Source organism: Xyrauchen texanus, chromosome 10 (genome assembly GCF_025860055.1).
Source record: "Xyrauchen texanus isolate HMW12.3.18 chromosome 10, RBS_HiC_50CHRs, whole genome shotgun sequence".
Lineage (NCBI taxonomy): Eukaryota > Metazoa > Chordata > Actinopteri > Cypriniformes > Catostomidae > Xyrauchen > Xyrauchen texanus.
The window spans coordinates 33,850,704-33,877,914 of record NC_068285.1 but is presented as its reverse complement, the minus strand read 5'-3'; the positions used below and the strand labels follow the sequence as shown (position 1 = coordinate 33,877,914).

The following is a 27,211-nucleotide window of genomic DNA, read 5'->3' as shown; positions in this document are numbered from 1 at the left end:
ATAACGCAAACTTTTAATAGAAATGTAATGTATTTGAAATCTTACTATAGTGTGTCAGCTTTGGATTTTGCCATCTTTTGCCATCAGAGAGAGTTTTTTGTTCACCTGGAACCAGCATAGTTGTCATAATTTCTGGTGTCTCTAAGAAATCCACATTTCCTCTTTGGAAGGTTTTGCTGTAATTGGTCTGGAGATGACTATAGACAGACCAGAAAACAAATAATAATTACTTCAATATGAGACAGTTAGTCCTACTTAAAGGTGAAATGTGTAATTTTTGTTCCACCAGCATCTCAACATGACCTCATAGTTAATCAACATGTTGATTCCAAAAGTCTGTGTACTCTGAAATCAACCCCATTTAGCTGAATTACCGATAAGTACATTTTTGCATTTATTCAAGCATGAAGACTTTTCCCCCTGTGCTACTGACAGCACTTTGCGTGAACAACCTCCGAGACACTGGTTTTGGTCCCATGGAAACCAGGAAGTAATCACATAAACAATGGTCAGTACGAGTCAGAGGTTGTATTTTCACTCTACTGACGGTTAAGTTTAGTGCTGGGGTTAGGGTGTAGGATTAATTAAATATGCATTCCTGTTGACTGAATTACATAATATACAACTACGGCTGTCATTCAATTTAAAATTTTAACTAAATTAATTATGCATACTATTTATGAGCATTATTTATAATAATCCAGATGTTCAGATTGAAATATATTACATATTATTATGATTTCATGTATCTGGAAACCATAGTTCCAACGAACATAGCAAAAAAACGATCAACCAGCATTGCAAAAGTGTCATGCTTGGAACTACAGCTCTCCACCTGTGGTTAGAAGCAGAGATTCTTGTTAGATTTTGGTGTCAAACTTCTTTTTTTTTTTATTATTATGATACCTGTCCATACTTTTTTCTTGTTTTCAAAGAAGTTGAAACTTTGAAAATCATGTCACGTGATTCCTGCATTCTGTTGTACTTCGTCCTGCTGTCAAGAATACTTCCTCTGTGACTTGCTGTCTTTCTGAGGCTACTTCTTGTGAGGTTTATTGAGTCACAAAAACTGCCCCCAGCTCGTAAAAATACAAAGAAACATTTAGCTTGATATGCTTCAAGGAAAATATGTACTTTTATTAAATGATCAGCCCTATTAACAACTAAAAATGCTATTTGCTTTTGGCACCAATCTGTGGACATTTAACCTTGGAATGTTGCTCACATGTGCCCATTCATTCAACAGCACTTCCAGCTTCGGACACTGGGGGCAGTAATTTTAATTTCAGTCAGCACAGGCCAATTTCAGCAGCAAAACATTCAACCTACTGTTGCGGAATTTACAGTCTGATCAGTCTGTTGCATCACCAAACGGAATTTAAAAAAAATGCAACAATAATAGTTTCCCAAACATCACTCTACTAATGAAAAAAATATCACACATCACCTTAAAATATGAGACTGATACTTTTCGGGAGGTAATTACAGAATAATTATTATTCATTTTTGATAAATTATTTAAAAAATGAATATCAAGTTTTATTTGTGAAGCGTGTGAGAAAGTTTAATGCCAGTGAGAGAGACTTACTTTTTCCACACATTGCTTTGCTCCCAGAATTCATACAGTATGAAGCGGGATTCATTGGAAAGCCTCTGAACTGCAACACTGCCAATAGAGCACAGCCATTGTTCAATTACTATCAAGCTTGTTTGGTTAAAAGTCCTTGCAATCCCTTATTACCATTTTATACAGTGATGATACCAGATGAAAATATCAAGTGCATTGACATATACTACGGCACTAGAGGTACTTAGAATAATGCCCTGGTACTACCATGGTACACATACAAAAAGAATTATGCTATATTATAGTACATGCCCAAAAAAACATACTAGCATTGACCATGATTTAAAATATGGGGGGTGCAGAAGTTAAGCCCCTCAATAATCAAGACAGGCACATACAACGTTTTCCTTCAATTCTTTAAAGAAGTACACAATGTCCCAGAGAAGTCTGGTGTTACCTAATGTGATGGCTGACATTTTTGTTATGTTTTAAAAGTCAAACCTGGACTGAGGGCATATAAGCACACAGCCGCATCCTCACAGCATGCTCTCTGATGTTACAAAGACTGAGCCATGTGAGCAATTGGATTTCTTATCTTACATATTTCTAAGCTTGGTCCAGTTTAATTCGGGTTTGATGGTTATAATTATGGGTATTATAGTTCCCTATCTGTCACTCACTCGAAGTTGTGTCGATGTAGTGACACTAGGTGTCACGCTTGGGAGCCCGAGACACCTCTGATCTTTGATAAAATATCAATGGGAATTTGCGAGTGCTATTTGTGTCACTCCCCCGAACATACGGGTATAAAGGAGCTGGCGTGCGAACCGCTTACTCAGCTTTTCTCTTTGGAGCAGAGCGGTCGATGTTCACTGAGCTGAATTTCCCACGGCTTCCATTCAACTCTGCTGAACGGCGCATTTCGGTGGCTTCTCCCCCCTCTACACTGGTGCACTGCAGAGATCGCCCCTGGGCGCTTTGGCAGAACCCTAAAAGAGTATATTTTAAAAGAGTATAATCTTGAAAGTGTATATTCTAAAAGAGCGGCACCCACGGAAACGTCTTTTTAAAGATGAGTCTTTTTAAAGATGCCTTTCCGTTTGTGTGTTATTCCAGGTTGCGGTCATTGTATCTCGACTTCTGACAGCCATGATCGCTGTCTTTCGTGTCTGGGTGCTGCCCACGCGGAGACATCGTTCATGGATGGGTCATGTCCTCATTGCGAGAAAATGACCATGGCAACGTTGTGGTCGTGGCTTGCCTTCGTAAGAAAGCAAGCCAACGCAGTGGCTCCCCATCTCTGTCCTTCTAACCTTGTTGAGATGAGAGAGGCTGACAAGGCACGGTTCCTTAACGCCTCCATTTCCCAGGTTGGCCTCTTCGGCGACACCGTAGAGGACTTTGCCTAGCAGTTTTAGCTGGTGAAGCAGCAGACGGAGGGTATCCAACACATCCTGCCCCGGCGCAGCTCAAGATCCCACACCCTGTCTGCTCGTCTCCAAGTTTGTCCTACTGCAGAGACTACACCGGCTCCGCTGCAGCCCACCCCCACGGCCCCGCCTCAGCATCGAGCCCACCGCAGAAACCAGACACCACTCGTCTCAAGGCCGGCTGCCAAGAACTCCAAGAAGGCTTCAAAGTGCTGGAGAAAACCCAACACTTTTGCGAGGTTCTACAATCTCCGGGTTGAGCCGGTTTCGTCCCGTGTCTTGGCAGGAATGAACAGGTAAGTCCGGGACAATTGGCCGGGTGCATCGCTTGCGAATTGTGCCCTTCACCTCCCCTGAGCTGAAGACATGCACTGTTGACTCACAGTAGTGTTCACAAAAAGTGTTCCCTGGATGACTTCCTCCTAGCCCTGTGGCAGACAAGTTTGCGGAGAAACTCGCTTCCGGCTGCCCCTCTCGCACTGCCAGTTCACGTAACACAGTTCAGCTAGTTGTGGTGTTTCGTATAGGGACCCCTAGTCACTACATCAACACAACGACGAGTGAGTAACAAATAGGGAATGTCCTGGTTACTTTTGTAACCTCCGTTCCCTGATGGAGGGAACAAGAAGTCGTGTCCCTCCTGCCACAACGCTGGACTAGTCACTGAAATGGCCGGGAACTTTTCTCAGCTAATCAGCACAAAACCTGAATGAGCGGTTTGCACACCAGCTCCTTTATACCCGTATGTTCGGGGGAGTGGCATGCAAATACCACTCACCAATTCCCATTGGCCTTGTATCAAAGATTAGAGGTGTCTCAGGCTCCAGAGAGTGATCCCTAGTGTTACTACATCGATACAATGTCTCGTTCCCTCCATCAGGGAATGGAGGTTACGGAAATAACCAGGACATTTTTTTAAGAGATAACTCGTGCAGCAAACTATGAGAATTCCTGGTGTGCAGCAAAAATGTGCTTCCATCTGTGAACTGAAAACAACTGATTCAGTGAATTCAGCCACATGGATGAGAACACTGATTACTTTATTTGCCAAATGAGAAGAAGTGGCCCACACTGACCCTTCATAAATTAAGCTACCCAGGTCTTAAAATTTGATTTTGGAGGTTAGGGAATTCTAAGATCCAATGGTGATCATGACATTCTGTCCCCCTCAAAATAATCTGGTCTACCACAAATGCAGAAATAATAACATAAAATAAATGATTAATTATTAATAATACTAAGATTAAATAATAATAATATAATAATAAAAACGTTTATTTATATAGCGCCTTTCAAAAACACTAGGTTGCTTAACAGAAATATCAAACAAACAAAAGCATTAATTCAGAGCACAAGAAACATGATATGCATGTTTCTTGCATAACATGCATATCATGATGTTATGTAACATCACACACACATACATATATACAGCATATGAATAGATATACCCTCACCGAACACTTTATTAGGTGCACTTGTACATCTACTTATTCATGCGATTATCTAATCAGCCAATCGTCTGGCAACAGTGCAATGCTTATAATCATGCAGATACGGTCAGGAGCTTCAGTTAAGGTTCATATCAACCATCAGAATGGGGAGTAATGTGACCTCAGTGATTTCAACCGTGGCATGATTGTTGAGGCCAGACGGGCTGTTTTGAGTATTTCTGTAACTGCTTATCTCCTAGGATTTTTACATGCAACAGTCTCTACAGTTTATTCCGAATGGTGCCAAAACCAAAAAAACATCCAGTTAGCAGTAGTTCTGTGTACGGAAATGCCATGTTGATAAGAGAGTTCAACAGAAAATGGCCAGACTGGTTCGAGATGACAGAAAGGTAACTCGGATACAGTAACTCGGATAACCCCTCTGTACAATTGTAGTGAACAGAGTAGCATGGATGGGCTACAACAGCAGAAGACCACGTCGGGTTCCACTTCTGTCAGCCAAGAACAGAAAGCTGAGTCTGCAGTGGGCCTACCATCTGTGTACCTCAGCAGAAATCCAGATTTGTCAGAGCAGGCTATGTTTTTCCAGTCTTTAACTGTCCAGTTTTGGTGAGCCTTTGCCAACTGCAGCCTCAGCTTTCTGTTCTTGGCTGAAAGAAGTAGAACCCAACGTGGTCTTCTACTGTTGTTGCCCATCCGCCTTAAGTGTTTGACATTTTGTGCATTCTGAGATGCTATTCTGCTCAATACAATTGTCCAGACGGTTTATCTGAGTGACTGTTCTGCAATGACCTCTCTCATCAACAAGATGTTTCCATCCACAGAACTGCTGCTCACATTTTTTTGTTTTTTTTGGCACCATTCTGAGTAAACACTACAGACTTTTGTGCATGAAAATCAGCAGTTACAGAATTACTCAAACCAGCCCATCTGGCACCACCAATCATGCCAAGGTCCAAATCACTGAGATCACATTTTTCCCCATTCTGATGGTTGATGTGAAAATGTATTGAAGCTCCTCCTGACCCATATCTGCATAATTTTATGTGTTGCAATGCTGCCACAAGATTGATTAATTAAATAATCACATGAAAAAGTAGGTGTACAGGCGTACCTAATAAAGCGGTTGGTGAGTGTATATACATCATACAGTTGACTAGGGGTGGAAATCAGCAAAACTATATTCTTGCTAATATGATTTTACACAGATATTTGGATCACAATATGCTAATATTGCAATTTTCAGTTGAAATCTGAAGTCACCCTTAAATTCTGTATTATTGCAAAAAGACACAATGAAAGTTAATGGTGATTTAGACTGTGAACATTCTACTTAACATCTCCTTTTGTGTTTCATTGATGAAAGTAAGTCATACAGGTGTGGAACAACATGCAAATTAGTTAATGATTAATTTTTATATTTGAGTGAACTATCACTTTAATGGATTTTTGGTTTGGCAGTGCTACTTGTAATGTGCTCCCTTTGATTAATTCCTTTTACTTGTATTATTCTTATTTGAAAGTCAGTTTGGATAAAAGCATCTGCTAAATGTGAATATGTGCACTGGAGCACACACAAATTAAATTAAATGGATTGGCAAAAAATTGACAAACAGCACAGAGCTGCACACAGATTCATTGGTATGAGCTCACTGTAGGCAGCCGGTCTGGACACTGGTGCAGTCAATATACTGTCTGAGAGCCAGACGAAACTCCTCCACCTCATCCTCCAGCACTGAGAACTGCCTCTGTACAATCAAAATGTGCTAGAAGAGAGGTCACAGGAAAATGTGAGAAAATCCCTTTGAGCTTGAACATTTTTTTCTGGATCACTTTTCTTTGAAGGACATAGTACAGAGCTTCTGATAGTATGTCTGATTATGGCTATGATTATGTTGAAAATAAGGTTCCCAACATAAGATAGCAATCAGATAGGGAAAATAACACAAGCCACAAATGAGGCTAGGTGAAAGATGGACTAGGGTTAAAGGAATAGTTCTCCCAAAAATGAAAATGTTCTCCACATTTACTCACTCATATGCCATCCCAGATGTGTATGACTTTCTTTCTTCTGCTAAACACAAATTAAGATTTTTTTGAAGAAAATTTCAGCTCTGTTGGTCTGTACAATGCAAGTGAATGGGTGCCAAATTTTTAACTCTTCCAAAAGCACATAAAGGTATCAAAACAGTAATCCATACAACTCCAATGTTTTAATTCATATCTTCAGAAGTGATATGATAGGTGTGGGTGGAAAACAGAACAATATTTAAAAGCATATAAAGTCTAAAGTCTAATAAAGTATTTTTTTGCAAGAAATTCTTCTCCCAGGGGGCAATATGCATGAAGAATGTGAAGCCCCAAAAACACAAGAAGAAGAATGTGAAAGTTAAAGTGGAGATTAAGCAGGGGGAGAATTTATAGTAAAAAAGGATTTACATATTGATCTGTTTCTCACCCATCCACTTCTAAAGATATGGATTAAAACACTGGAGTATGGATTACTTTCATGATGCCTTTGGAGCTTCTTGATTTTGGCACCTATTCACTTGCATTGTTTGGAGCTACAGAGCTCAAATATTCTTCTAAAAATCTTTCAAGAAAGTTATACACATCTGGGACGGCATGAGGGTGAGTACATTTTTGGCTGAACTATTCCTTAAAGAGAGGGCATTGTAAGTAATATTATAAGTTACCTAGAAAAACAAAGTGTTAGAATACTTATGAGAACATTTAGGAATCTGGCAGCCAAACTGTAAATCAGAATCAGAATCAGAATTGACTTTATTGCCAAGTAAGTTTTCACATATAAGGAATTTGCTTTGGTGTTTGATGCACACAATAACAATAAACATATACTTTAAATATTAAAATATAATACACTATATTTAAGATACAATATATATAGAAAAAGTACTGACTGGTTTTAATAAAGCAGCTGTACAGTTGTGCAAAATATATGCAGTTGTGCAGGGATGTGAAAATATGTACAGAATAGGAACCATAGAATGTGCAAACGTTCACTGTTCTCAGTTGTTCTCGGTTCACAGAAAAGTTCACAGTTTGAGTATAATAAAAAGTGCAATAGACCAGATAAATGTTCTTTACGTTGACGCAAGACAGATGTGGAAACTGTTAATGCAACGTGTAGTGTCTATGGATGTGGGATAAGAGACAGTGTAACGGGGGTCCTAGGCCTTGTTTATGAGGCCAGCTGCAGATGGGAAGAAATGGTTCCTGTGGCATGAGGTTTTGGACCATAACCTCCTGCCAGTGTGGAGTGTCTCAAAGAGAATGTGTACTGGGTGGAAGGGGTCGGCCACTATCTTTTCTGCCTGCCTCAGTGTCCTGGAGACATTACAGGTCCTGGAGAGATTGCAGATTGCAGCCAATCACCTTCTCAGCAGAACGAAGTTGCACTTTAATAACTGTCACTTTATAACTGTCTGCTACCTCAATAACTGCTATGTGCATAGAACATTATCTCATAGTATGTTATGTTTACATTTTTAGAAACTGTCATCTTTTTGCACTACTGAGTACTGGTCGGCGCTGCACTGTCTATTGTCCTGTTCATTGTCAGTAATTTGTTGTACTGTCCTGTACTTTTTGCACATGTTTGCACGTGCACTTTATATAGGTATATATAGGTAGTTTATATAGGTATTTTATTTCGTTGTGTAGTCTCATGTGGTCCTATGTTGGTCCTTTGTTGTTTTTATGTAGCACCATGGTCCTGGAGGAACGTTGTCTCGTTTTGCTGTGTACTGTACTAACTGTATATGGTTGAAACGACAATAAAAACCACTTGACTTGACTTGAATGACACGCTGCAGTCTGCTTTTGTTCTTGGCAGTGGAAGCAGCGTACTAGATGGTGATGGAGGAGGTGAGGATGGACTCAATAATGGAGGTGTAGAAGTGCACCAACATTGTCTTCGACAGGTTGAACTTCTTAAGCTGCCGCAGGAAGTACATCCTCTCCTGAGCTTTTTTTATTAGAGAGCTGATGTTCAGCTCCCACTTGAGGTTCTGGGAGATGATGGTTCCCAGGAAGTGGAAGGACTCCACAGTGACATCTGGAGAGTCACACAAGATGATGGGGGTAGGTGGGCCTGGGTTCTTTCTGAAATCTATAACCATCTTCTCTGTCTTCACAGCATTGAGCTCCAAGTTGTTCTGACTGCACCAGGTCACCAGATGATCAATCTCTCACCTGTAGGTGAACTCATCCCAACCAGAGATGAGCTCAATGAGGGTGGTGTCATCCCTAAACTTCAGGAGTTTGACAGACTGGTGACTGGAGGTGCAGCTGTTAGTTTACTGGAAGAAAAGTAGAGGGGAAGAACACAGCCTTGAGGGGAACCAGTGCTGATGGTCCGGGAGTCAGAGACATGTTTTCCTAGCATCACGTGCTGTAAAAGTCAAGTTCTATCGGGAAGACACGCAGGCTTGAGTGAGGTTTAAGATGCCATTTATTTGATGAATTTAAAACAGAAAAGTAATGTCTCTCTTTGGTGTAGGCCCCGTCAGGCTGTACGAGGGAGTTGTACTCTGAACATCATATCCTGCCGGAGATAGGAGGCAGGGGCGAGGAGCCTACCCTCGTGCGGGACGGGGCTCAACTGGTGGTGGTGGGGTGGTGGAGGTTGCCGTGTTAGCACACTGAAACAGCAATGTGATAGATTGTGAGCAGACTTATAAAGCAATGGCTTACATGCGATTGGCTTGGAGTTACCCAGCTAATGGTGTGATGATGTACAGCTGCTAGTCTTCCCGCTAGAACTATGCTGCACTTCCATTTATCTAATAATGTGCTTCTGATTATGGGGTAACATCTAAATTAATCAAATCAAATCAAATCACTTTATTGTCACACTACCATGTACACAAGTGCAACAGTAGGTGAAATTCTTGTGTGCAGTTCCGAGCAACATAGCAGTCATGACAGTGACGAGACATATACCAATTACAATAAACAACATACTTACACAAAACAATTTACAAATCAAATGTACACATACTTACACAACACAATAATTATATACAATGTACAGTAAACAATACACACAATATAGAATACACAATATACAATAAGTAAGGAGTATATGAAATAAATATGAAGTAGTATAGTGAGGAGAATATGTTGACAGTCCAGTGTGAGATTATAGTTTAATAAAGTGCAGTGCTAATTATTGATCCTGATAGATCAAGTGTTCAACAGTCTGACTGCTTGGGGGAAGAAGCTGTCATGTAGTCGGCTGGTGCGGGTCCTGATGCTGCGATACCGCCTGCCTGATGGCAGCAATGAGAACAGCCCATGACTCGGGTGGCTGGAGTCTCTGATGATCCTCCAAGCTTTTTTCACACACCGCCTGGTGTATATGTCCTGGAGGGAGGGAAGCTCACCTCCGATGATGTTTCTGGCAGTTCGCACCACCCTTTGCAGGGCTTTGCAGTTGTGGGCGGTGCTATTGCCGTACCAGGCGGTGATGCAGGCAGTCAGGATGCTCTCTATAGTGCTGGTGTAGAACCGTGTGAGGATGTGGTGGTTCATTCCAAACTTCCTCAGCCGTCTCAGGAAGAAGAGGCGATGGTGAGCCTTCTTCACAACGGCCTCAGTGTGGACGGACCATGTGAGTTCCTCAGTAATGTGGACACCGAGGAACTTGAAACTGCTGACTCTCTCTACCGGTGCTCCATTGATGGTGATGGGGCTGTGTTCTCCGTCTTTCCTCCTGAAGTCCACCACAAGCGCCTTGGTTTTACTGACGTTGAGGGAGAGGTGGTGCTCCTGACACCAGCGTGTCAGAGTGTGCACCTCCTCTCTGTAGGCTCTTTCATCATTGTCAGTGATCAGACCTACCACCATCGTATCGTCAGCAAACTTAATGATGGCATTGGAGCTATGTGTTGCCACACAGTCTTGTGTGTACAGGGAATACAGGAGTGGGCTGAGAACACAGCCCTGCGGGGCTCCAGTGTTGAGGGTCAGTGATGAGGAGATGGCTTTACGGATGTTCACCCATCGGAAGGATCGGGTTACATCCACAACAGAGATGGAGAGTGAATCAACCTCTGTAGCGTCAGCCGCGAGTACTCTCTCCGCGAGGGCGGTGGTGTTGTCCTCGAAACGAGCATAAAATGTATTAAGTTCGTCCGGGAGAGATGCAGCGGTGTTCATGGCGGAGACTTTATTCCGCTTGTAGTCCGTGATGGTATTAATTCCCTGCCACATACTTCTGGAGTCAGTGGTGTTGAACTGACTTTCAAGTTTGTGCCTGTACTGGCGTTTGGCTGCACTGATAGTGTTACGGAGGGCATAACTGGCTTGTTTACGCTCCTCCGTGTTAGAAGAATTAAAAGCGGAGGACCGCGCATTGAGTGCCAAGCGAACCTCGCCATTAACCCATGGTTTCTGGTTGGGGTATATCCGTATTGTTTTGGTTGGAACCACGTCCTCTACGCACTTCCTGATGAAACACGTTACGCTGTCAGCGTAAACCTCGATGTCGTCATCAGAGGCGGACCGGAACATCTCCCAGTCCGCGTGATCAAAACAGTCTTGTAGCGCAGAGTCTGAATGGTCCGACCAGCACTGGATCGTTCTGAGGGTGGGTGCTTCCCATTTCAGTTTCTGCCTATAAGCAGGTAGAAGTAGAATGGAAGAGTGGTCCGATTTGCCAAATGGGGGGCGGGGGAGGGATTTGTAGCCATACCGGAAAGGAGAGTAACAGTGATCTAAAACCCAGACCCCTCGTGTGTTGAAGTTTATGTGTTGGTGGTACTTTGGTGCTATTGTTTTAAAATTAGCTTTGTTGAAGTTCCCGGCAACAATGAACGCAGCCTCAGGGCGCGCGGTTTCCTGCTCACTTATACACCCATACAGTTCCCTGAGTGCCCGGTCTGTGTCGGCTTGTGGGGGGATGTACACAGCTGTGATGATGACCGCTGTGAATTCCCTCGGTAGCCAGAATGGTCGACACAGAAGCATGAGATATTCCAGATCAGGAGAGCAGAAAGACTTGATTAAATGTACGTTCCTCTGATCACACCATGATTTGTTGATCATAAAACATACACCACCACCTCTGCTTTTACCTGAGAGGGCTTTCGCTCTGTCTGCTCGGTGCACGGAGAAGCCCGTGATTTTGATGGCCGAGTCTGGAATCTCCACAGCCATCCAGGTTTCTGTAAGGCATATAACGCAGCAGTCCCACGTCTCTCGTTGGAAAGAGATCCGCGATCTCAGCTCGCAGAGTTTGTTGTCCAGTGATTGAACATTTGCCAGTAGTATACTGGGTAGCGGGGTCGATTTGCACGATGTCTTACTCTGATGAGAACGCCGGCTCTTTTTCCCCTTTTCCTTCTGCGTTTCCACGGCCGGGCAGCCCAGACAAGGAATTGAGGAATTTGAAGTCCGGTTTTCGATGTGTAATTGTAGAACCTATGTCCAAAAGCGTTTGTCTGTCGTAAACAATATGGCAGACAACATCCAAGACAAAAAAACAAAGAACTGTAAACAGAACAAACAATAAACCGCAGTGTTGTATCGGAGCTCGCAACGCAGCAGCCATACTCGGCGCCATCTTGAGTCCAAATTAATTGTTTTTATTAGGTCAAAAACATAAATGACTGAATCAACCTGACAAAATTAGTAGCAACAACTAGAAGTCAACCAATATATCGATTTTGCAGATTAATTGGTGTTGATAGTTGCTTTTTGGAGCTATAGGTTATGGTAAACAAATCACCTGCAGTAGTTGCTGATAACTTTATTTTTTCCTCCATGTTCATTTGCAGCCAAAACCTTTCATCTGGTGAATATACAGGCTATAAAATCTTAATTGTATGATTTTTTACATATAGAGGATTGTGACGGAGCCAAGTCTCCATCACCATCACTGTTTATGGACAAAATCACGATTATAAATACGAAAAAAAAAAATTATTAAAGACACGTACTGTATGAAGCATAGAAATTATTGAACATTCATTTATATAACCTTTATTGATTGTTGAGATCCTGTTGATTTTGACATATTCACTAGAGAAAATGAAAAAAGTATTTTATAATACCGGAATGCTGGACAATTGACAAGCGAATGCAGATGAGCTACTATTGATAAATACTAATCTACCACATACAGTATTTGCAGTATTTATATATAGTGTTTCTATTGTAATACATTGTAGATGATTGTACAAGCGCAAGTTTTGTTTCCCTAGTGTGTTCGTGTGAGCTGGAAGCACAGACATGTCAAAAAGTGTCCCTGTGTGTTTCGGGCATGTTTATAGTTAAAAGTTATGTACGAAATCTTAATTTTTTTATGGTTTTTGTTTGGATTTTGGATGCTCAGTGGCTTTATTATACATTCAAAATCCAAACAATAACCAGAAAGATTTCGTCTAGGAATTTACAAATTTTGGACTCTCTTGTAGCCTCCACCTGTTCCCGTCACAATAAGGAAAGACTTGATGTAAGGAAAGATGGATGGATACATTGATTTTAAAAACTATTGGCCAATTAATTGGTTATCTGCCCTTTTCATATAGGCAAAATCTCCTATCAGTCGACCTCTCGCACCAAACGAAGCAATTTTTAAGGGTTACTTTATGCAAAAATGAAAATTCTATCATTCTCATATCACTCCAAAACTGTATTATTTTCTTCGATGGAGCACAAAAGAAGGCAGAGTATTCATGCTGCTCTTTTCCATACAATGAAAGTGAAGGGGGCGGATACTGTTGACCTCCAAAAATGACACAAAAGCACCAAATTTAGTTCACACGACTTGTGCAGTATATTAGAAGTCTTCTGAAGCTAATCAATAGCTTTGTTTGGTGAACAGAATGGAATTAATATTCATCCTTATGTGTTCCACGCAAGAAAGAAAGTCATAAGGGTTTGCATGAACAACGTGTGTGAGTAAATTATTACAGAATTTTTTCTTTGAACTATCCTTTAAGGGTCAGATCAGGCAGAGACAGCTCCTTTCAGGCAACTGCACATTTTCACTTTTTAAAGTACAAGATACCAGGTCAGGGTCCAAAATGTGAATCCAGAAGGATCAACCAGGGAGAAGTGAGGTTAATGGGGCCGAACAGTCTTGTCATTTATAGACTAAGACTGCTGTGAGAAAAGAGAGGAACACCTAAGGCTCAAGCGTCAGGCCGAGCCATGAAGAATCATGTCATAATGGTTATTTTTTATGAAAAATGGATAGTGGATGGTTGCTGGCAGTTGAATAGGGGCTGAAAGGAACAGGAAGTAAGATTACTTTCCCTTTGGGAAATGGTGACCTCTCCACAGGCACTGAGCTGGTGCCACTTCTCATCTTTCATAAACTAGTTGAGTCTACATACTGAGAGCTTATTTCTCTCTGATGGTTACAAATACACACATTTAGCAGTATTTAAATTAAGGAGATTTATTTTAAACTGTCTGTCATATTCACGTAAAATACAGCTGAAGTAAGGTAGTGAATGCTGAATTAACAAACGGAGGGACAATATTAGTGGCAGAAATTATACAAATGCATTAGCAGTGCTGAAATTGTTTTTCAAGTCACCATCTGTTTAGATAACTGACAAATGACTAATTAATGAGAGAGAGCAATTTAAGTTCAGCCATGAAATATTGTTTCATATACCATAGAGAGATAAATGCTGTAATTTCTCAATTTGTATTCTTCCTCTATGTATCAGAATGTGCATACACGTCCAAATGCAATAACCCTGATCTGGCTTGAAATATCGGTCATTATAAACCAACGGATTGAAATCTCAAGAGGAAGCGTTACTGTGAGTGGGTCTTCAAAAGTAAATTAAAGACTGGATGAAAGATACTTCACACTATTTTCATGCAACTACATGCTGTTTGGTGAAACAAAGGCCATTTGAATCACTCTTAAAGGAGTAGTTCACCAAAAAAAATGAAACCAGTATGAATTTCTTTCATGGAACACAAAATAAGTTTTCCATATTGTGAAAGTGAATGGTGACCACAACATTATTTTCATGCAAGATTTTCAGTGAATAACAACTTTGTCATGTTCCCCACAAAAAAGCTATTATATGGCTTCAGTGGACATGGAGCATATGGACTACTTTTATGGCGCTTTATTTATCTTCAAAGCAGTCCCCATTCATTTTAATTTTATGGAAAATAACAAATTACCATCAAACATATCCCCTTGTGTTCCACAGAAGAGAGAAAGTCTTTTAGGGTTGGAACAACATGACAGAGCCTTGCTTTGCCTTGGGGTATCCTAACTATCCATTTTAATGCAAGTGAAATGGGATTGGAATGTTATTTTAAAAAGGAACTACTCATTTGAGTTTAATTTTATGCTTCAACCTGTCCAACATAATGCTGTATTGTGTCTCTGTAAGCATTACTATGTTTGCAGCCAGTCTCCACAGGGGTCCGGGTGCCACTTTCTTCCTGTCTTTCACAAACACTGAATCACACAGACACACAAACCGCCTATTTAAAGTCTGTCAACAATTATTTGAGCCAGAGTGAAAAGCACTCTAAAAGTACTTTCCAAATTCTGTCAGAAAAAAAAGAGAGAATGAGTAATAGTGAGAGAAGAAAATATAAAGAATAACATTTTCACTCCTCACTGTTTCCTAGACGACAGGTATATGTGGACTCGGTGTGAGTATCTCAGATAATACGGTGATAGATGGAGAAACCATAACTGACTTACTGATTTGGTGGTGCTATCCAACACCTCTTCTTCAACAGGCTCCAGACGCAGCTCCTTGGAAAAGAAAAACAAGCTGGTTCTAATCTATTTCTATCTCTATTTCTGTCTCACAAAAACATAGAGAGTAACATTTCATGAAAATCAAAAGACACAAAGAAATTACAAAACAAGATTATTCTGTTTATTTTATTATTATTATTATTATTATTGCATTGTGTGGCATTATTTTCATGACAATTTCCCACAAAATTCTTGTAACTGGAAGATTTATTATTTAATTCCCAATATTCTAACTGTTAATTATCATTTCTGTAATATCATTACAGTATTACAGTAATAGTAAATCAGTACAACAAAAACTACAACTGATGTAAAAAAATACTTATTTTGCACTACAGTAATGAGAATGGGGAGGGGTGCATAATTATCATGATAATAATGTCTCAATACAAAAATCTTAAAGGAATAGTTCACCGAAAATATATAAGGACTGGGTCTGTCATGCTACAAAACAAAAAAGGAAAAAATCTATAAAATTATCACTTTTATGGTCCGTATGACTCCTGCTCTTTTTGTGTGGAACAAACGTTCCATGAAGAAAAAAAAAAGGGAGAACTATTCTGTTAATGGTCCTAAAAAAATATAATTTTTTGTTTATTTTGATTTTGGGATAAAATATGTCTCTGACATGTTCTTGACAGATTCCAAGTTTTAAGTTTAAAATTGGTGAAAGGGAAGTGTGACAAGAAAGAGAGAAAGAAAGAGATTACTGAGAAACAGAGATCATGTGTGTAGCCAGTTGCCTTTTTTTCAAGACGATCGATCAGCTTTTGCAGTCTGTTTATCTGAGTCACCCATTGGTTGTCCTCTTCATATAGACCTGTAGAAATACACATTTCAGCACTCATTAAATTGAATGAATTTGAATGAAATGGACAATATTGGGTTTTGGCAGCATGATTTTCATGGTTTAAAGCACAAATTATGAAATGATGAGCAGTAAAGCATTGCTTTATGTCTTACAACTTTAGAAACTCACAATTCCATGTAGAAAATGACACCACAAAGTCCCCTAAAGGAGAGCAAAATAAGCCATGCCCTTCACCTGAGATACGAGAAGCACTCCTTTTAAGCGAAATATATACAAGAATAAACAAGATAATCACAGAACTGTCCATTCCCTTTATAGGGTCCTACCAGACTCTTACCTAGAATATCCCAATTAGTTCCCCTTCATTCCCCTGGAGTCTCTCCCATAGAACACTTCACTGACCATCTTGCTAAAGACCCTCCTGAATCTCCTTTGTTCAGTATGCCTGGATGTAGACAAATGCCCTTTCCCCCCTCTGGAGCATTGAGAATTAGAATACTCACCTGAATTGACGAAGTTGGTAAGTGGGTTGTTTGGAGACAAGCTGTTATTCCTTTGAAGTCTTCGATTAGATCTCCGTCCTGACCACTGAATCGACAGCACCTCAGGCTTTACAGGACCTTGTCTGTGATTAAGACAGCACACACACACACCAGCAAAACAGGCATACATGAAAAACAAGCAAACACAAGAGGCAGATGCTCAGGAATGTGTACAAAATGTTTTTTCTCACATCCTCATTTCATTATTACCTTCTGATTTTTCTTCCCTGGCATGAGAGGTTAAAGATAACGAGTCTGATGGAGGGAACGAGACGTTGTGTCGAAGAAGCGACAATAGGGGTCTCTCTTGAGAGCCTCGCACATCTCTGAATTTGAGAAAAGGCCAATGAGAAATTGACAGACAGAATTTGCATGTCCCGCCCCCGGACATACGGGTATAAAGTGAGGAAAATGTGCCTGTCCGTTCAGGATTTTTCCCTGAGGAGCCAAGAATGAGGTTCGGCCATAAGAGTGGCTCGGTTCAGAGATGTGGTCGGGAGGACAAAACGTCTCGTTCCCTCCATCAGGGAACAGAGGTTACAATAGTAACCTAGACGTTCCCCGTCTGTCACTCACTTCAGCGTTGTGTCGAAGAAGCGACACTAGTGGTGCATATTTAATCACGCCATGTGCTGAACCGTGTACGTGCGCTGCTGATGCAGGTGCGGGCAGGCAGTCACGCCCCATAAGATCGTCATAACCTTCTGGTTCCCAACACCCAGAAGGGGGGAACAAGGCAACGAGCCAAGCATGGGAGCAAGTGTGGCGGAGCAAGCAAAAAGGCGTCTGGAGGCAAAAGCGCGTCCCAAGGCTCTGGTGCTGAGGGAAGACTCAAAGCATTTACCTTGCTCCGCACACCCGGCAGGGGGTGGGATAGTGACTGAGGAGGAGGTCCTATGAAGGCGTCCTCTGGACTTGTCAGAACCGGCCGGCCGGGGGGCAGCAGTCGTGGGTCCGGAGGCAGGGGGTCCGCGTCCGATGTGCTGGGACTGTTAAGGTGTGGCACTGGGATGCCGTGAGAATGGCAGTTGTGGGCCGGGAGGAAATTGCTCTTTTATTGAGAATGTGGGCAAAGAAAACAAACTGAACTGAAGATTCTCCTCCCGACCCTCCACTGGGGGACAGAGTGGTCTGCTTACCAGCTCCGGAGCAAACGTCTCGATCTCTGAGTTGTCCATTGAAATGTAGTTTCTGATGTCTATTTAATTGCACAAGACTATTCTGCCCTGCACCACGTGCTACCAGTAAAAGTATCTGAAGTGAGTCAGCAGGAATTTAAGCTTTCCTTCATGTTTGGACTCCAAGAAATGGTCGCCTTTTAGATGTCTGATGCCAGCATAACTTTTTCTTTTAAATAAGCTGAATCATTGCTGAAAGAAAACAATGTACTTTTTGTCTCACTGATGGTGCTTGGATGTTATTCTCTATAGAGCTGTTCAGTCATGACATCCATTTGATGGCCAACACAGATAGAGCTAAGAAATCTGGCTCCAAAAGTAAGACTCCCATTCATTTTTTCATTTGGATAATTTATTTTTAAATGATAACATATAAACCTTAAAATACAGAACTAATAAAGACTCCAAAGTTGTTAATCAAGGGTATATGTCTCTGTTGAAGCCATCAGTACACGTTATTTCATCTTAATTTTTATCTTCAATAGTAGAACTTGTGGTGAATAACTATACTACACATGATCCTAAAGAGAGATCCACCAATCAGAGAATTGTGGTGAACAAAGTGTGCCAAATTGCAACGACCGTTCACTCCTTTGTCGCACTGTGAATGATGCAATCGAGTCTTCCTAACCTTTCAAACTACTTTTATATTTGTATATCTAAATATTTTGCACTACATTTACTGTAATATATATTGTTTCAATACTTATAATCAATAGTTTTGTATTTTTCAATTTTTCAATGTCAATCACAATGCTTCCAGGAACCAACATGGCAGAAAAATTTGTTCCTTATGGAATTTCCAATGGGCCTTTAAAATAGCAGTATTTAATTATCAAGTAAGATAATGTCTGTGGCTAACATTACTTGAAGAGATTTCCAAATTTGTTTCTACAACACAAACACAGTGAAAACTCAGATGTGAATTTTGAAATTGAAACCTTTATTATTTTACATAAATTGAAAATAAGTTGCTACATAAGGACTACAACGGTTGTCCGATTCATTCAGCTCACATCCTCATTGTAGTTTTTGCAGTTTGTTAGCAGCTCACATTTTTTAAAAACAGAGGCTTCAAATTCACAATTCATATTTGAGGTATGACTATGTAGACTATGTTTTTTATTGATTAAAAAATCAATAATTCCAGAGGGACCCCATTGCTTGAAAATGCAAATGCTATTCCAGTTTTCAGAAATACAGTCTGAACACCACTGTTGTTCAATGAATGTGGCATTGACCAATCAAAGTTATGATATCCTTTATAATGGAATTATGCTACTCGGATGTGGGAGTGAAATATTATTATATGAAATCTAATTATATTTATTGTTCAGCTGTTCACCAGAAGTTGCAGAATGCTTTGTATATTTTCACTCTGAAACAATGAAACAAATGGAGGCAGGCAGGTGTCAAAATTATGGCTCGGCTGGTTCCTCATTATTCTTAAAGACACTGTTGCACAAAGCACCTCCTGAGGGGAGTTTACCCTCCACTGTTAAAGATAGCTCACAACTGCATTAGCAAACCTAAATCAGCTGCAAATGAATCAGCCAGACCACGAAGCCATAGTTGCCATGTTGTTTCCGAGACACATAAATAAGCAATGCTTATAATTAAACAATCTCTAGGATCGGCCACATTTTGTCGACTCACCAACAAATGCCATCTCCTATCAGACATTTCTGAATCGGCTCCAATATGTTTACCTTCCCCTGTGGCGCAATCGGAACCTTGTGGCATCATCAGCATGGGGGACCCAGGTTTGGATCCTGTGTTGACATTACACCTGGAAAATGGAGCTTACATGCATCCATATGAATAACAACACTTACCACTTTGGCTACTGGGGGCAGTGTTTTGCATTTTGCTAAGCACAGACCAATTTTAGCTAAAGTCAACCTACTGTTCCCTTTCAAGTTGGTCATTTCAACACTGCGTCTGTTTGCTAATGCTATGGGGAGCTACTCACAGAAGCGCCAATCTCTGAAGCCCTTTATTATCATGCAGTTTTTTTGGTAGATGGCTGATGGCTGTTTTGTCGCAGCTGGAATGGAACCTCATCGAAAACTGATTAATTTCTCTTCTCTGCTGTGCTCCAGTGAGCTTAATCACATATCCTTTATAAAGTTTATACTAATTAAGCTTATTCTGTGTGATTTGTGTAATTCACTGTTAGCACAAGCGCTGAAAGAGACATTTGCTTAAATGTCTTGCGAATTTTTCCACTAGCATATGAAATCTAAGTGATATATCCCTCAGTCTGATGGGCACAAGCGCTGATTTCCTAAGCGGTGCTCATTAAGACTGTTTGCGTTCTCTGTGAATGCATGAAACTCAAGACACTTTGCTCTCAGCTCGCTTTTGTTCTGAAAGCTGAAGCCGTTCCCCTCTCCTCCCGCAATACTCCTTCTGCGGCTCCCAAGAGACCGCACAATGGAAACATGTGAAGACAGGACAGAGCATGGAGATTTTAGGAGGATTTGTTGCAGACCGAGCCTGTGTCCCTCCTCTACTCCACATCAAGCGGCTTTGCCCATTCAGTACAAGCGCTGTGATTGCCAGGGCAAAGCCTACACTGGTGCAGCCCTTGTTGAGAGTGTTCATTGTGAGCTCATTAAATTTGAAAAGTTTTGCTCTCGGCTCGATTTCGCTCTGAAAGCCGAAGACACTCCCCTCTCCTCTTGCTGTAATACTTCTGCGGCTCTCGAGGGACTGCACGAAGAAGGCATGCAAGCTCATAATGCAAAGCAAGGAGAGTTTGAGGATGATTGGATGCTGGCTTGGGCCTTACGTCTCGCCTGTTCTCCATCAAATTGGCTTTGCCTGGCCGAGTTTGTCAGAGATTATGAAGAGAGGGATGTTATATCACTGTCGTTATCCCTGCTTGGCAAGTAGCATTTGTTGAGTTTGTGTTTATTACGATCATGTGACACTCAAAGCGCTGTGCTCTGGGCTTTATACTGGGAAGCTGAAGCCGGTCCCCTTTTTTCCCTCTATCTAGCGAGGATAGGATACAGAGCACAGGGAAATTGAGAATGATTTGCCTCCAACTTGTGCTTGCGTGTCTCCTCTTGTCTATCTTAAGCAGCCTCGCCTCTAATGTGCGCTGGTGGTGTTTACAGGTTTGCGGTCATGCCAGGGATATCTTGTCGCTGGGCATCATTAGTGAGACACGTAAGTGCTCAACACAACCCCCCCCCCCACCCACCCAACCCCTAGACAGGTAAATGAGACAAAGTGGACTCTGAGACTGCATTGCTTGAAGTTTCTCACTAGAGCCTCAAAAAAAGGATGAACGGTGTTCACCATGTTGGTGTGCGTCTGAGTTTTGCCACAGTGCAGATCTTTCTGAGGCGGCACGAGCAGCTTATGATGACTTGATCAGAGATAAGTTCAGGCTTTCCACCTTTGCTCTGCTTGATAAACTTGCCATGCCACAATTTGGTGCTCTGGCCACCAAGGTCTCTGTCCCATGTCACCTAGTGGCAGCCTCGCTTTCTCTGATGTCAAGAGCCAGGGACGTGTTTGTGGCATGACACAGGTCACTCTGGTGCCTGTTTTCACCATTGTGGCACTACAGTATGTCGCAACAGGTAGATTTTATTCACCTCCATGTCGCCTAGTAGCCCTCTCGCTGTCAGGAGTGAGTTTGTAGCATGACACAGGCCACTTTATGCCTGTTTTTGCTGTTGTTGTCGCCATGCCAGAAGAACTCCATGTGCATGCTAGAGCCCCCTCTACTAGGCAGCTGTATGCTTAGAAACCATTTAACTTCACTGACTGGTGCTCTATTGTGGCACAGGGATTTTATGCACTCATGTCACCCAATAGCCCTCTCGCTTTCCCCGAGAACGAGTTTGTGGCATGACACAGGTCACTTAGAAGTTTACTGTTGTTTACACCATGCCAGTAGAATGCCATGTTGCAAGATGTACACTTAAGGCACGTTAAGGCAAGTACACTTGGCACCGTGCCATGATTGTCATTAAGTTTTTGAGCCCTGTTGCGGTTGCACAAGGCACAAAACTATTCACTGTGACAATATGTGCTTCAGTTTGCCAGGCAACTGTCTCGATTTAACAGCATCATCTCCTCTGCCATAATGGTGTGGGACATGCCAATTTTGCACTCAGAGGTACAATGCCTCCTCACCAAAGATGTGCATTGTGCTGATGTGCATAATGGCTTCTACAGCCACTATTTCTGCTAGAGCCAGGTAGGACGTGGGCTATGGTCATGCTGGACTTGAGGTGCCTCAATCGATCAATCAGAAAGTCTCAGTTCAAGATGATTATTCAGAGACAAATCTTGTAATACATCTGTCCTCTGAACTGGTTTATGTCAACCGATTTGAACGGCAATTCTTATTATGCAGACTGCCCCTTGACACAGGCCATTCTTAAGATTAGCCTTTGAGGGGATTGCATACCAGTTTCTACCCACATGTCAATGAAATGTGTTGATGCAGCACCCATCTATTTAACTACTTCAATGATTGGAATCTGCCGCTTGGAAAGAAACTCAACTATGTTCCCATGTCGGGGAGTCTGACATACGATCACGCTTAATATATATTTTGGGAGGGTGTTGCGCTCGGCCAAGGGGCCAGATGCCCAGTTGTCACAATGGACACGTCCAACAGGAAGCTTGGTGCAATGGTCGATTGTTCTTTAGCACTTGAACCTGAACTGCTTGCAGTACTCATGGCTCTGAAAGCTTTTTGGACAGTTGTGCAGGTTCGTGGTCTGATCCGCATAGACAACACTGCAGTTGGAGAGACCAAGCATTGTCATTTTTGGTACTTTTATGACTACTGGGCTTGGATGCCCTAATTCACAAGTGGCCAGCACAACACAAATATACATTCCCTCCTGTTCATCTGTTGCACCAGGTGTTGTGCAATGTCCGGGAGGACAAGGAAACAGTGTTTCTGATTGCGCCAAAGTGGAACAACCACCCTTGGTTTCTAGAGCTGGTGGAGCTATTGGAAGCCCTCCTGTGGACAATTCTGCTGCAGAGAGATCTGCTCTCACAGGCGCAGGGCATGATTTGGCATCTGCATCAGGAGCTGTGAAGGCTTCATGTGTGTCCCTTGGCCCGTTTGACGTAGCCGATTTGTCACAGCTAGTGCTCGACACCTTTTTGCATACTAGAGCCCCTTCTACTAGGCAGCTGTATGCTTAGAAACAATGTAATTTCACTGACTGGTGCTCTCTTGTGGCGAGGACCCAGTTCATTGTCCCATGCATTCTGTGTTGCTGTTTTTACAGGAAGGGCTGGATGCAGGTTTAACGCAGTCCATGCTCAAAGTGTATGTGGCTGCCATAGTGGAAGATCATGTTCCTTTAGATTGCCAGTCAGTTGCTAAGCATCCTTTGGTAATATGAACTTTGCGTGTTATGAGACGGTTGAGACCTTCTCGTCTTGCTACAGTCCCAATTTGAGACTTTCCTCTATTGTTGAATGCCCTAACAGGACCCCCATTTGAAAGTCGGTGAGCTTGTACTCTCCACCCTTCGGAAGAAATCCTGATGAGATGGTGACGTCATCTTTCAATAAAATTGCCGTAATGTTAAAGGGCTTCAGAGATCACAGCTTCTGCGAGGAGCTCCCCATAGCGTCAGAATACTGATGCACCCTCTTTTTCCCTCCTTTCAGGGAACCATCGTTACAATTGTAACCTGAGCATTTCCGATTTCACTGAGATCAGTCTGCACAGTGAATCTTCATCCAGACATCTGCATGAGCCCAGGGACCTATGCTGATGGAAGATGCACTGACCAGTGCTAAGAGCCTCCATCTTATGTGAAGAATAATTTTAAAATTAGCCAGTATAAAACAAAAATGGAGACATGGGTAAACATTATGAAGAACAGAATCAGAATTCTCATTTCAGAACAGAATAAAAAAAATTAAAAAATATTATGATTTTTGTGATTTTGTTATCTTCTTGCAATAAACATTAAATAAACATCAAAATTTAATTAAATGTATATTTTGTCTATTTCCCATGTGATCATATTGGTTAAAACTAAATGTTTAAAACTAGCTGGTTTTAATGCTAGGTTACTTTTGTGTTAGCTAATAGTTTCACAAACAAAAACAGCAATCACATCTAAAGTTTTCACAACAGAAAAACATGGGATGTGACTGTAATGAAGAATAATAAAAAATTAATAGGACACCAAAGGGGAAAAGGCCATATATTTTTAAAAATATTATTTAGATTTTGTGGTGAAATATGACCAGGGATTTTTTCCATAAAATGTCACACATGTATCAGCAGCAGTGCTTTTCCTAATAGCTGATAATGGTGCTCTTCTCACAAACAGATGAAAGCAGTGCTGTGAATGTGCTGAGCTCTTGACGGCTGAACTCTTGTTAGGTCTGTACTCAGATTTGAGCTCATCACCGGCGTTTCATCCCTGTGTGCAGAGCTGATCATCAAAAAGCCTGAATCAACACTTCACACAGAAAAGAGAACGGACCACGCTATTTGAAATTTCTCTGGCAACCAGCCACTTTCAGTACACCTAACACAGTGAGAATCAAGCCCCATGAAATAGCACTCAGAAGTACACAATTGGCCCATCCTGTAATGCTAGGTCTAGCCATCTGAAAGCCTTCAGGCTCAAAACATGGATAGACTTTATAAATATCACTAATGCTATGACACGCCACACTGTCAGCCATTGACGTGTTCAAAGCAGAGGTGTCTTTATTACAGCATTATTTTTTTGTTAAGGTATGTTACTTTTTTAGTGAAACGCAGTAAGCTGGCTGCACACAAAATGTGGTACACAGCTAAATATCATTCTACTACAATGAATTAAATATCAGTTTAACAGATTTCATAATTTTCATGCTAAATACATTTTATGTTAGATAATAGTTTATCTAAACTTTCTAATAGTTCTCATCAAAAAGCAAAAAAAACACAGGATTTGTGCCTCTAGTCTAATGCATTCCAAAAAAAAAAATAAAAAAAGTTTAGTTCCGTATTCAGAGAATCTGCCTGCTAAATTTGTGTTACAGTATGTAAAAAATCCTTTAACCAAGAGGAAGGATAGAGGGGACATGGCATGACAATGCAGTGTATCTGAGATATTTTGAGAGCACCCATGGGATTGTGAGTGACGTTGCAAACTTGGGACATCTGTATTTGACATCATAAAAGTCTGTGACAGACAGACTGTAAATTACTTGTTGTAGGACTGGAAAGGTAGAGAACGTCTCGGGTTACTTAACTGTAACCCCTGTTTAAGAACGGTTAAGTGGGTAGCTCAGCGAGTTTTGACGCTGACTACCACCCGTGGAGTCGCGAGTTCAAATGCAGGATGTGCTGAGTGAACCAAATTGGCCCTGTTGCTAGGGAGGGTAGATTCACATGGGGTAACCTCCTTGTGGTTGCTATAATGTGGTTCGCTCTTGGTGGGGCACGTGGTGAGTTGTGCATGGAAAATAAATAAAAAAACAACTGTTAAGTGAGGTTAGCTAACCTTGCCAAGAATTCCGTTCCAAGAGCAGTTATTTTGCTATACTGAACTGTGCTCAAGTGTAAATGCTATTGTAGTTGTTCCCCTTCTGTCACTCACTCGATGTTGTGTCGATGTAGTGACATCTGGGGTCGCTCTTGAGAGCCCCGAAACACCTCAATCTTTGAGAAAAGGCCAATGGAATTTGCTGAGTGGAATTTGCATGCCACTCCACCGGACATATGGGTATAAAAGGAGAATGAATGCCCACTTTCATTCAGATTTTCAGATGGCGAGCGGTTAGGTATCAGCGAGCTGAATACTACTGCTGTTCCATTCACCTCGAAGAAGCGTATGCTGTTGGATATACAGCGCATTCCAGTCTGGGCAGTGATCACACTGAGGCAGCGTTTGTGGATGGTTCATGTTCTTGTTCATGTTTCTGCCATATGACCATGGCAACGTTGCGGTCACGGCTTTCCTTCTTCCAGCCACTCCAGCCGCCCCCTGCGCTGCACTACCTACCTACGGGTACGAGGCCAGCCCGGCTGGCACTAAAGGCGATTTGGGGACTTCAATGGCCGTGGTCTCGCCGGGTAAATCCCCACGGATCTCCTGTTTCCCAGAATGCTCGTTTTCCCCCATTGAGTTACACAGACTCCCGTTCAAGATGCTGAAGCAGAAACATATTTTAACTTGCGTCTGGCATCAAGATTGGTTCGCGGTGGTAGACCTGAAGGATGCATACTTTCAAGTCTCAGCCTCACAAGTGAGTGCGCACAGTCAGTGTTGAACTGCCTGAACTCATTCAGGCGGAGGACAGCGGTTCCACTGAAACACTTTCAGAGGCTCCTGGGTCATATGCCATCCTCGGCGATGGTCACACCACTCGGGTTGATGCATATGAGACTGCTTCAGCACTGGCTTCAGACTCGAGTCCCGAGATGGGCATGGTGCCGCGGCTCACATCTGCCATCACTTATTCAGCCCATAGGCAGACCTTACGTTTCTACGGGTAGGAGTTCCCCTACAGCAAGTGTCCAGATGTGTTGTTGTCACCACAGATGCCTCCAAGTCAGGCTGGGGCGCCGTGTGCAACGGGCACGCAGCTGCTGGTTCCTGTACTATTAGCATATATTATTAACAGTAATTCATTAACAGTAATTAGACAATTCACAAATTTGTACAAACATTGCCTAAATTTATTAAAATACACTGAAGAATACTTTAAGTGGAAAATGCCAAATCTTACATTTCTTAAGTGTATTAATTAAAATTATATTTAAACAGTAGTCTACATGCACATTACACTACAACCGATTGACATCCCTATGGGGAATTCACTAAGGATGAATTGCACACGCTGATAGCATGATTTATTTGCACACACTGTCTGCTTTGATTTAGCACCCAATTAACTAAAAAATTATGCAAATCATGTAACAGAGTAATCACAGCCAACTAACCTGAGTGCTATAGGTTGGAGGATGCAGCAGACAACCATGATCTGGCATATTTTACTGCAATCCAGGCACCAGAAGCACTCTTTAAAACAGGGGTACTCAACTTTGGAAAGACCGGGGGCTAGAAAGCAGGACTCGAGCCTCGAGGGATCCACACTTTTACAAGTAGGTAATTTACTGCAGCAGAATGCACCACTCTAAAAAATCACAATGTATTATTAAAATGTAAATTGTGAGAAATGTCAAAAAATGTTGCCATATTTATAGAAAGAGGATTGTCTGTTTCATTGACACTCCTAAAAATTTATGACACACCAGAGATACAGTACACCCAAAACAAGACATTTATATGCCAGATATATATATATATATTTATATATCTCCAAAGAGACATAATATAGTAGGCAAATCCTCTTTTCAAAGTTATATGTATGTAAGTTACTTAAATCATGTTATGCAAAGTGGCTTATAATGAGGTTTATATTTGCGAATTTGTTGTTTAATTTAATATTTG

General features: G+C 41.6%; 1 protein-coding gene across 2 annotated transcripts in view; it reads right to left on the bottom strand.

Annotated features, from left to right (window-relative positions):
• The window catches only part of LOC127651069 (N-terminal EF-hand calcium-binding protein 1-like), a 73,130-nt gene that overhangs the window by 507 nt on the left and 45,412 nt on the right, over positions 1-27,211 (bottom strand). Inside the window, exons 7-12 of one of the 2 annotated variants that reach the window (XM_052136775.1) lie at positions 16,540-16,661; positions 15,969-16,045; positions 15,166-15,219; positions 6,105-6,217; positions 1,589-1,666; positions 46-197 (exon numbers count right to left, since the gene is read on the bottom strand). In XM_052136775.1, coding sequence (XP_051992735.1) covers positions 46-197; positions 1,589-1,666; positions 6,105-6,217; positions 15,166-15,219; positions 15,969-16,045; positions 16,540-16,661 — 596 coding nt within the window. The remainder of the gene's footprint in view (positions 1-45; positions 198-1,588; positions 1,667-6,104; positions 6,218-15,165; positions 15,220-15,968; positions 16,046-16,539; positions 16,662-27,211) is intronic. The other variant, XM_052136776.1, reaches the window with a different exon arrangement.